An 11,449-nucleotide genomic window follows, 5' to 3' on the forward strand; every position below is an offset into this window, starting at 1 on the left:
CAAGATTTAGTTAGACTTAGAAAACTATTTTTGATGTGTTTTGAAACTTATCTTTGCAGATGTTTTTTTTGCCAATTGTGAGAACTACAGTATCTTAATCTGTTTTTGCCTCATCTTGCTTTTCTTCTGCTCAAACTCATTAACAGCTGCTAGTAAAAAAAAATGTATGCATTCTTTCTATGAAAGTGATATACTGTGTGAAGAGATCACACATCCAAATCTAGTGTTTTGCAGTATCTTCCTAGTTTTGCATAGTTAAATTTCACTTTTCGATGAACATTTGCTGCTGATTTACTTGTTTTCTGCAGATTGTTGTAAATACACTGTTTATATAAACAGTATAAGCACAAATATGTTTCAGATGACTGTTTGCAAAAACAGTTTTGTTAAACAGTGTGAGCAGTGAGCTCAAAACGACTTATTTATCATTTTATAGTGTACGAAAATTGTAGCTCAACTGTAAATGAACTGTATACATGGTATATTTACAATATGTATTGTATTAATAAACTGTCCAATCAAATATCTTTTGTTGGATGATGCTTTAATAAAAGCATAAACTATTTCAAAGTACAATCCAAGATCCTGTTGCATATTATTTTTAGCACCAACAAGAAGAGGAGTGTGTGTGTGTGTGTGTGTGTGTGTGTGTGTGTGTGTGTGTGTGGGGTAGGCGGATCAGATGATGTCATTGCAAAATATGGATTTGTAAGATCAAGGTCATAAACAAAACTTTAAAGTAAAAAATATACAATAATTGTAATGTAAACACACTATTAGTACCGATGACAGAAATAATCTCACTTATTGTTTGGAGACGGTGTTTTTTTCTTCTTCTCTGATAATACAACGTTTTACCTTGGCAAAGGCCCGATGAGGTTCACCATACTCCACTTATGGCTTTATATGAGATCTCAGTTGTCTTTGAGAGGAGCTTGGCTACCGTTTTGACGGGCTGGAGTAAAGAAGGACGGCGCTGAAAGACGACAGGATCTCAGAGGAGGCGGAGATGGCGAGCTGTCCGGCGGTCATGACCAGTCCTACTCGGTCTCCTCGCCTCAGTGAGAGAACCAGACTCAGCGAGGTCGAACTGCTGCAGTTACATTGTTCATGTGACATCGGTGCTGCCGCAGCTCCAGACAGGAAACCCGTTGAGTCCAACCTCTGGATGCTGCGGTTTGACACCGAGAGGACCGCCTCGACCTTCTCACCTCGCTGCGCTGTGAGCACTGCGGTCACCAGGTAGCGGCCGTCCGTGGGAACTGTGAAGATACCTGAGATCACAGAGTCAACTTAGGTTAGACTTATTTAAACCTACTTTATGAAACAGAACCTGAAAATAAACCCATCTTACTGGAATAGCTGGTTTAACTGTTAATCTGCCTTTATAAATGCTCCCCAGAGAACGACTGGCCAATCAGGTCTGAGTATTCAATATTATATTAGATGGCAGCCACAAATTGCGAGTTAAGACTTTCAGTTACCTGTGGTAGGATCATAGTGTCCTCCATCATTGACCAGCACCTTGTTGAATCGAATTATTCCAACCTCTCCATGAAACGGTGGAAGAGTCAGACCAGCTGAGAACGACACTTTGTCCCCTAAACACAGGAAATGCAACAATAACCACTGGCAAACATTACAGTGACACAGAGAACAGCTTGAAACATGAATAAACTCTGACCTGAAGCCGTGTTGGGTTTCTGTGGTGATAGTCTCTGGGGCATGTTCACATCTGCTGAGCAAAAGAAAATTGTTTCATCCACTCTTGAAACACTTGGTTGCAATATGGCATTTAAAAAAAAGAAGCATTTACCTGGCATGAGAGGCTTTCTGGTTTTCAGAGGTTCAGTGGGTTTTACTGGGGAAGCTATGAGATACAACAAAAAGATGAGAAGATTGAAACCCCTCTTGAAGACATGCAGAACAGTGTGTCTAAATGTCAGCGTGTCTCACCTGGAGCTCCAGCAAAACCTTTAACGGGCATCATGCTGCCGTCCATCCCTTTAGGCAACTTGGACGAGGTCATCTTGCCTGGGGGACCCGCCTCTCCGGTCTCCATCACAGGCGGCGGTGAGAGGGAGGCTTCCCCGGGGCCAGCCGGCACTGCGAGGCCCTTACTTGAACCCTGAGGATGTCCCGTGTCCTCCACACCACCCTGAACACCTGAAAAAAAGGCAGACAAGGAGTGAGCGATGGGGGTGAGGCTGCAGGTCAGAGAGAGACAGATGCACGGACAGATGTTTTGAGGTCAGATGTGTTAACAAACCAGCTGGTTACACAGAGACTCTTAAACTTCACCCCCTATCAATCTGTAAAAAAATATCTCCCACATAAACCCAGTCGAAAACCTTTAAAGTATGACTGGAAGAGGCAAGCCATGAACAGAAGTCCTCTTTACATGCAGGTCAAATTGTGACCAGTTTTCATTAAGATCATTTTCTATTTTTAGGCATCTCCACTTTACTAAAATCTACTATAATTATATAGGTTTTTTTCAGTAATGGATGTTTGACAGAGCATGTTAAACAGAGGTATAAAGTATATCATTCACAATGGCTGATTACCAGTACGAGGGTCCCAGTATTGTACATGCTGGCTCACATGTATCATTTACTGATGTGTCAAAAGTCTGTTGAATTATTTTCAACTTATGATAGAAACTATAGTTTAATTGTCCTGAGAAAATGAGGATGAGTCGATCTAAAGCACAATTTGGCAACTATTTGGATAATCAATTAATCGTGTCAGTTATTTTTTTTAAGTAAAAATAGTGGAAAGGTTTTCATGCTCTCCAATGTGAGAATTTGCTGCTTTTCTCTGTTTTATGTTATTTTAAACTGAATATATTTGGTTTCTGTACTGTCGGTTGGACAAAACAAAATATTTAAAGACGTCAGCTTTGGCTCTGTGAAGTTATGATTGACATTTTTTCACTATTTTTTTTTGACATTTCATAGACTAAACAAACAATAATCATCAACTTAACCAGTAATGAAGATACTTGTTGACTAGCAAATGAAAAATTGAAAAGCTGCAACTCAGAGAAAAAAAATGACAATAAATCTTAAATTAAAACCTCAACAGAAACAGAAACTTAAGACTAACCTTCAAAGTAGCAGAATTTACTGGAGAGATTTTTTTTTATATCATTTAAATTATACCACCAGGTGCTACTGGTTTTGTTTTCCACCTCCTGTATTTCCCATGAAGCAGCTCCACACTAATTTTTTTCCTCATCTCAAACTGAAGTCTTCACTCAACATAGTTCAAAGTCTAAAACCAACTTGTTAGCACCGACAAATATTGACCAACCTCAACGGAATAACACGTAATTATGTTATATTGTATGTTTTACTTTCACTTTAAAATTACCAATGAAGAAACATGCAATTGAGTTTATGTTTACGGGTCGAGTTACTGGCAACTCTCATTAACAGCTAAACAATGAATGATCACCTGAACCATAAACTGGGAAAATGACAGGCTGCTGCCCGCTCTAACATCATATGTTGACCAGCTCTGAACTACATCTGCAGCTGCATTCCTGAGAACCGCAGCTGAGACAAACCCTGGAGTTTATCAACAAATCAACCCTCCTGGCTGGGGGCACATAGCCGGCGTTACTCTCCGGGCTGCAGCGAGACAACAGGCCCTGACTCTGCTGCTCCAGAGGGAAAACCAGCAACATTTAAAAGGCATACCAGCATACCAAGGCATGGCCACATGTTCAATCACCAGACAGTTTGTCCCCTCACCCTAGGGAAAAGGGTCATTTACTACTGAAGCCAGAGAAAACATGTGGCGGGGGGGCGGGGGACCTGAGTGTAACCGTAAAACAACGCAGGGGGTATTTTCTGCGTCTGCGTGCACATGTGCGGATGTTTTACTGGTCTGCGTTTGTTAGCCGTGTCGCTCCTCATATAAAGCGAGGTATGTGCCGCAGTGAACGCAGCTTTGATGATTCAAAACTGATTTCAGACCGAGTGCCACAAGCAGAAAAGAGGCAAGCGCAGGGTGGATGTATGCATGAGAGAGTGTTTGACATAATGAAAGAAGTGAGCTGTAAACAAATGCAGCTGGATCTGCCCACAAATTTACATCGTTCCACCAAAAGCAGCATGGGAAACCCTCGCTTTGTTATTAGTCACTCACCCCTCCACAGTTCCAGGATAACACACTCCCTTGTGTCACTTTCAACATTACAAACCACATCATAATGACTACACAGCAATGTGGTGTGTGTTGACTTTATGAGTCACTGTGAGCCCAAAACACACCGGGCTCCTTAAAATTTTGTTTTAGGAATCAATAAATCAAGTCTCAGAGTTCAGAGCTCATGGGACAAAATAAAGATTGCAAACTTGTCACAAATCATGTAACACCTACTCTGTCAGGACAACAGAGTATAAGATGAGCAGCCACGGTTACAGCGTTGGAGAAACACCACCGGCTTCATTGTTCTCGAGGGCTTTCTGTCAGGTCTCGTCTTGTTTTTGGTTCACGGGGGTTATCGTGTTTGACCACTGACCAGAGATTGTCACCCTACAAGTAGCTTTATCTCTCAGGGGTCATCAACCCACCAGTTTAACCACTGAGCAATGTCAGAGGCAGGAAAGCTTTCTTATCTCACAAAGTTCCCGTAATAGAGCTCTATGATGCTGTTTGAAGTACGCTGAGTAAGTCTGAGTAGTCGTGTGCAAATCCATAAAACCTCAGTGGGAGAGGCGCTGGATACAAAAATCAATTATACTGGGTTACGAGCAGTTCCCTCATACTACATCAAACCTCCCTTTAAATTTATTTGCAACATTTTGGACCAACCACAGGTCTTCCTCAGGCAAATATTGATGATTTTTAAAAAATGTTATTTATTTGCTTGAGGAAGACTTGTCGTTGGTCCAAAATGTGGTTAATAAAAATTAAAGGGAGCTTTGATTTGGTGTGCGGGTTATATTTGTATCGCAGTTTAAGTTGATGCCATGTTGTCAAACACAATGAGAAGGATGCCCTTTAACATGAAGGGATTAGGAAACATTTTACATTTGCACTCAAACAAACTGACTATGTGCTATCGATATACATCAATGGAAACAGGCCAACTCTCTATCTGGACACAAACAACAGCTTATAATTATCACTTAAAGGAGCCTTATGGAGTTATGTTTACATGTTTGTTTACATGTTTGTGTTTGTGTTTTCTCACAATAATGAATTGTGCGTATCCTTGGGGTCTCACCAATGTGCTGAATGTATTTCCTTCAACATAAAAAATGAGCAAATCTGATTTTTTGTATATTTTAGATTGTGCATTGTTTACATCCATGCCTGCTAGCTTGAAGTCTTCTTCATAGGACCACTGCTACATGTGCAACTGTCGATCAGTGGAGTATCGTGAAACTGGCAGCAAGAATTTGTATCACGTTGTTTCTTGCCCTTGCACGTGTGTATGAATCCTCATAAACAAATTGGGGACCTACTGGTAAAAACATTGCTTCATAGTGCCACTAGTGATCCAAAAAATCCCCAGGGTACTTTCAAATTAATTGGGAAATTGCTTCATTTAGACTAAAATGTTTATAGCCAAGTTTGGCAAAAAATTTCAGAACATCTAGCTTTTTCAGGAGCTTTCAACAGCATCTCACGGTCATCGTTAGCTCAGTTTGCTCAGTTTCATGGATGGTTGAAAATTTTGATATAAAGCCAATAAACGGACCTCCTGTTAAAGTTCTCTCATTGCCAAACTGCTGTTCCCAAAGTCAGGAAATAACTTTAATGCTCAGCTGTAATGTACATCTGCACAGCTGTAATGTACATCCACTCAAAATATCCGGGAAAGAACGAATGACGTAAATAGTTTTAATGCAAAATCTAGGTGTGCCGTATGTATTTCTTTCATGACTTGTCAACAAGCTAAAACATATTGAAAGATCATGCCAGAATGTCATTGTTAGTGTGCACTGAAAGCAACAAAATCCTCTAGTGAATGACAAATCACATCCCTCTCCGTCCCTTTCCTGACCCACTCATTTAAGGTTAACAACTGGGATGACATCATGGCAAACACATTGACAAATGGCCTTTAGGACCCTCTGAGCGTTCACAATGTTTATTTCAAGAGAAGAAGAGTTCATCCGTGGAAGCTCAAGCGTGTGAGAGAACCACGATTGGTTTGGAGAGGAGAGAGTGAAATAATACTGAAGAGGGTGAGAAGCAAAGGAGCGATATAAAAATAAATGTCGATCCAGTAGCACCTAATATGAACACAGTGGAGGTCTTGGCTCTAAAATAAAGACGCCCATGAGTGGTCCCATGTGATCATTGATAAGCTGTGTGCACATCTCTCTGTAATGGACTCCTCTGAGCAGCATTTTCCAGTCTCTTCAGATAAGCAAGGAGGGAGACAATAGGATGAGGCAGCTGGCAGCGTAAAGACAAACATGGAGCCAAGCAAGTGGTCAACTTGGCTGCTGGTAACATCACTGAGCACGAGTGGAAATCATGAATAACTGTGCTTGCACTTGCAAAACCTCCCAATGACAGAATGATGAATTAAATGCCATATTACGACAACAACCATGGGGTTGGGTGGCACCATTTTCCCGTCATTGCAGACACACGTATTTGGCAAAAATTAGAAAAACGACATCTCAGAACTACACGCATGAATAATAGAACATAGAAACACACTTTACTTGATGCAAAGTCTCTGGTGCGACCCCAAGAGCTGTGGCTATTTTATTCCAAGCTGGACTGGATCATATGCTGCATCACCTGCCCCATAAACCAGCAACTGAAAACCAGTTGGCCCCAGAGGAAGAGACCCAGAGGAAGGCTTGTAAACATTATGGGTGTGCTTCTAGTTCACATTTACAACTGTGAGACTCGGTGAAGTCCAGCTGGATCTCATAGGCGTCATTAAGGAGCAGGCTCATATGAGGAGTATGCAATGGTATGAAAATCCATACTCTCAAATATGCTTACAGCAAAAAACAAAAAGCTAAATTACAATAACATGCAGCATTAGTGATAAACAGCAACAGATCCATATCAGGTCTATAAGATCACTTTGTACACCCAAGAAACCACACATACACTTGTATGTATATGGACAAACAGACATAAATACACACTTGGATGCACAAAAAAGCCTGATGAGCAATATTTGTTAAAGCCAAAGTATTGCTCAACACACAAATGGGGTCTATTAAATCAAGCATGTGTCTTCAATCAGCCCTGCCTATTTTAATTGAGTACAAGGTTAAATGAAAATCCAACTTCCTCTCACTCTCACACTGAAACGCAATCCATTATGGACATTTCTCTTACACAGCCAGACTCTGAGAAACAAACAGGATCCAGTCCAGATGATGATCTAAAGAGAAATATCGCAGTTACTTCATTGCTATCTCAAGCTTCTACTATTGAAACTCGTGTGGATAATAAATCAAGTTTAATCTGATATAAAACTGGGAAAAATGGTTTAAATCACTGTATCATGGGATCAAGTAATCATTCACATCTTAAAGAAATAAAAGGGTCAGTTTATGCTGATATTAACTCTCTACAGATTACCTGTCTTCCCAGGAGAGCTGTTCGTTAGCAGCTGGAGGTCTCCGGTGACATCAGAGATATGGTTCTGGAGCTTCTGACAAGTTCCCTTCAGTCCGCCAATATCTCGTGCATGAGCTCTCACTGTGCTGTTCAGCTGGCTAACACAGGTCCACAATCCAGTCACATGTTTATTCAGACCTTCTTTGATCCTCTGGAGGCTACCCGAGATGGGATCCAGCTTGCCGCACAAACTTTCGACGCTAACAACCCGGCTGTCGATGTGGGCGATCTCCTTCTCGACATCCTCCGTTTTCTCCCTGCAGTGGTCGGCCTCTGCTTTCACCTCCCGGCCCAGCTCGTCCAGCTGCCGTCTCAGCTCTTGATGCTGAGTCCTGTGATGCTCCAAAAGGTCCTTGGCCTCCTGCTCGGCTCCTGTGTTGACTTGAGCCTGGGTGTAGTTGAGGCTCTGGTGGACTACATCTGATAGCGAGTCTTCCAACCTGCCAACACGCCCTCTCAAGGAGTTCAGCTTGCTATGTACGTTCTCAATGCTGGTGCTATAATTGAGGAGTCGACCCTCCATGGCTCCAAGGCCATTTAACTGGGCTTTTAGACCAGTCTCCATAGCATCGACAGCAGTTTTGCAGCTCTGGAAGTCTTGTTGAAGGTTTTCTATGACAGTCAAATTAGCCTTACACTCCTTTGAGCACAGCTGATCCAAGACTTTGAATCTATTCTCCAGAGTTTGAAAAGAGCCCTTAAGAGAGGTTACTTCCCTCTGCAGAGCTTGCTGGCTGTCAGATGGGGAGTTGGTGCTTGTATCTACCAACAAGGTGGTGAATCTGTTTTCTAATAAGGCCAGCTTGTCCTCCAGAGTCTCCCTCAGGTCTTTGATGGCCTCTGCCCGTTCTCTCTTCAGCTTTTCCTCCACTGAGAGGCACTGCGCCGCCGCTGTCCCCTCAGATAAGTTCATACGGCTCTCTAAGTTCTCCACACGAGCCAGAACAAGGTCAGACACTCGGGTGTTGTCAGGTAGAGCTTTGTTTCCCTTTCCTGGATCAACCAGCTTGCTCTTGAGGTCCTGGATCTCGTTGCGGAGGTCAGTTTCTTTGGAGTCCATGAGCTCGGCCAGGCTGAGGTAGTTGGCTTCTTGTCCCTCACACTGCTCCCGAACAGACAGGATTTTATAATCACAGGAGTTCTTCAGATCTGCCAGTTTGATGTCCATGCCCTCCATCATCTCGTCCCTCAAAGCACTGATCTTCTCATCCAAGTAGGCACGTAGGTCAGCATCACTGGCCGGGGGAGCAGGAGGCGACGTGGCCATCGGGGTCTGAGCAGCCTCCATTAACAGATGAATTTGTCCATCATGTCTGTTGACACGACCCAGCAGGTCATTCAGGGTGTTACCCTTGGACTCCAGAGCGTCTGTGACCTGGCTGATCTTGTTCATGACCTCATCCATCTGCGTTCTCTCGCGCTCCAGAGAGAAGTCCTGAAGGTCAATGGTTTGGGTCTCTGCGCCCCGAGCGCTGGCCGGCTGTCTGACGTTATTCAGAAGTGTAACCAGCATTTTACTGGCATCCTCCTGGAAATCCAGTCTCAGATTTGAAGACATGTCTGTCATTCTTGCCTGCATGTCAAGGACCATCTGGGAGAGTCGCTGCACCTCCTCCTCCAGGTGTTGTGCACTTTGAGATCGTCCATGACCCCCATGTGGCCTGTGACCTGTCTGACCTCCAAACTGCCCTTCTCTCCCCCATGGATGGTTTCTTCGGCTGTCTGTCCGCTCCTCTGGACCTACAGCAGATTATAACAGAGAGACAGAAACATAAATGCCTTTTGAATGACATCTTTCCAGCAGTTAAATAATTGTTTAATTTGTTAAACATATTTTTGTGCAAGATTTCAACAGTTAGAATCATCTCTTTCACCTTGTGGGACTGGAATATGTCCAGAAGCGGGAGAAGGTGTTTGGGGCAAACGCTCCACTTGGAGCAGTTTAATGTCTTTCACCTCCATGCAGTCGTGGCCCTGGTACCCCGGGCAGCACCTCCACTCAAGCTCTGTCACAGTCTTGTAGGCAATCTTGTACATTGGCCTGAAGTGTGTGCGGTATCTGGCAACATGTACACATGAATAAATTCAGATTTCAATAATTCACAGCACAATAACATGGTTTAAAGTGTAATATTATACTAGAAATGTTAATTCTGTTCATTAGATGCTTGCTAAAAGATTATCAGGACTGTAATCTACTCATATTTTCAAGTGAATATTACATTTTAACCTTTCAATGGTCCCTCTCAGGAATACAATGTAAACTTGGACTCACAGCACAATAAAATCTGTTTGTTGACAACTAAGTCTAGATAAAAAACGGTCTTTCGCAATTAATTAATCATGCAGTTGGCAGGAGGCAGCTCTAGGTTTTTTCTTCCATTCATGAGGACACAGTTGACCCACAGGGCCCCTGCTACACGATGATTAACTACATGTCACAAGTGTGTTTGTTGCTCAACGAATACTGAAGTAAAACAAAGACAGTTCATGTCTGTCCATGTTTGCTATACATGAAGATTCAACACAGATGCCTGAATAATCTCACCCAGTGCTTAAAAGTCACGCTTTTAAGATTTGTCAAATTTAAATTTGTAGTCCTCATTAAGAGCCATTCAGCACAAAAAGACTACAAAGAAGGGAAAATAACTGCACTTTAATAATGGACATTCACTAATGGTATACACGACAATATGTTGAGAGTTTTCATCCTGAAAGTTTAGTTGTTTTTGGCTTAAGAGAAGAAAAAAATAGGATCTCTCTATACAATGACAGTAGACTTCATAACAAAACTGTAAAGAACCTATACTAGAGCACAGAGGAATGTTTTATGTATTTGATACCCCTCACTATTATAAAAAAATACTACATACATGAGACGCAAACCTTTCCCAGCCCAAGAAAGATTATATATCGCAACTGCACCAATTCAAACTGTATGACAATAGCTAATGAGTCACATGTTTAAAGATACTTCAAAAGCAAAGAATATTCGTTCTCCACCCAGTTCTCTAGCCTCCTGGGAACTTACATCACTTGTTGCGCACAGTTTGGCAGCTCCGGTGGACACGGTAAAGCCTCCGGTTGCACGAAACTCTCTGTGCCTCCCACGACGGCACAGCTCACGTTTTTGTGCACAACGTAGGCGCACCAGTTCCTGCAGAAAACCACTGGTTAATCACTACTAATGAGAAAAAAAAGATGTGCGTGCGTATAGCCCACACATAATAGATTACTTTACTCAGAAATTATTCAATTTACGCACAGGAGATGAGGATAAATGACAGCTTACTCACTTATTTCTTTGTCGTGTTTCGGTGCCAGAATACGCGTTGCCCTGAAACATGCTATACTGGAAGGGTGATCCACCGATGAGAGGAAAAGTTATTAGAAAAATAAGAAATGGCAATCCGCAGCTCTCCATGGTTAAAATAATTTTAAAAAATTAAGATTGTAATAAGTAGTAAAGTTCTGTGGTCCAGTGATCAGTGAAGGCACCGCCGGTTGTTCTCTCTCTTTGTGGTGCTCAGACCTCAACAGGCTCCTTCCAGCGTCTTTGGATGTGACGTTTCAGGACCCCCTCCAATACTGACAGATGCTTTTTTTTTTCCCCCTCCCGATTTCTCAGATCCTACACACTGAAGCCCTCATCCAGCTCATTTCCAGGCAACATACAAAAACACAACGTCGTTGTCCTACATAATTTCCGGACACCCACATTTGGATAATGATTGTTTCGAAAAGGCACCATAATTATCCTGTGCGTAAAATGTGCACGCCTGCCAGTTTCTGTGGGTTTAAGGTTTGACATTTTCACGTTTTATTTCACTGAAGT

The 11,449-nt window shown here is 42.4% G+C and overlaps 1 protein-coding gene across 1 annotated transcript; it reads right to left on the bottom strand.

The window, feature by feature from the left end:
• Positions 1-660: 660 nt before the first annotated feature.
• emilin2b (elastin microfibril interfacer 2b) lies at positions 661-11,424 on the bottom strand. Its single transcript, XM_044339477.1, has 9 exons — positions 10,911-11,424; positions 10,646-10,771; positions 9,489-9,673; positions 7,576-9,354; positions 1,957-2,166; positions 1,817-1,870; positions 1,685-1,735; positions 1,485-1,601; positions 661-1,274 (listed from the first exon to the last, which is right to left on the bottom strand). The coding sequence occupies exons 1-9, from the start codon at positions 11,036-11,038 to the stop codon at positions 940-942; spliced, it is 2,985 nt and encodes a 994-aa protein (XP_044195412.1). The 5' UTR covers positions 11,039-11,424; the 3' UTR covers positions 661-939.
• Positions 11,425-11,449: the final 25 nt, after the last annotated feature.

Source organism: Thunnus albacares, chromosome 21 (genome assembly GCF_914725855.1).
Source record: "Thunnus albacares chromosome 21, fThuAlb1.1, whole genome shotgun sequence".
In the NCBI taxonomy this organism is placed as follows: Eukaryota; Metazoa; Chordata; class Actinopteri; order Scombriformes; family Scombridae; genus Thunnus; species Thunnus albacares.

Coding starts and splice junctions, on each gene's coding strand:
- emilin2b (XM_044339477.1), bottom strand. CDS start 11,038: ATGGAGAGCTGCGGATTGCCATTTCTTATTTTTCTAATAACTTTTCCT. Junction 2,167..7,575: donor CAGCTCTCCTGGGAAGACAG/GTAATCTGTAGA, acceptor CCTTTTTTTCAG/GTGTTCAGGGTGGTGTGGAG. Junction 1,736..1,816: donor CAGAAAGCCTCTCATGCCAG/GTAAATGCTTCT, acceptor TTTGCTCAGCAG/ATGTGAACATGCCCCAGAGA.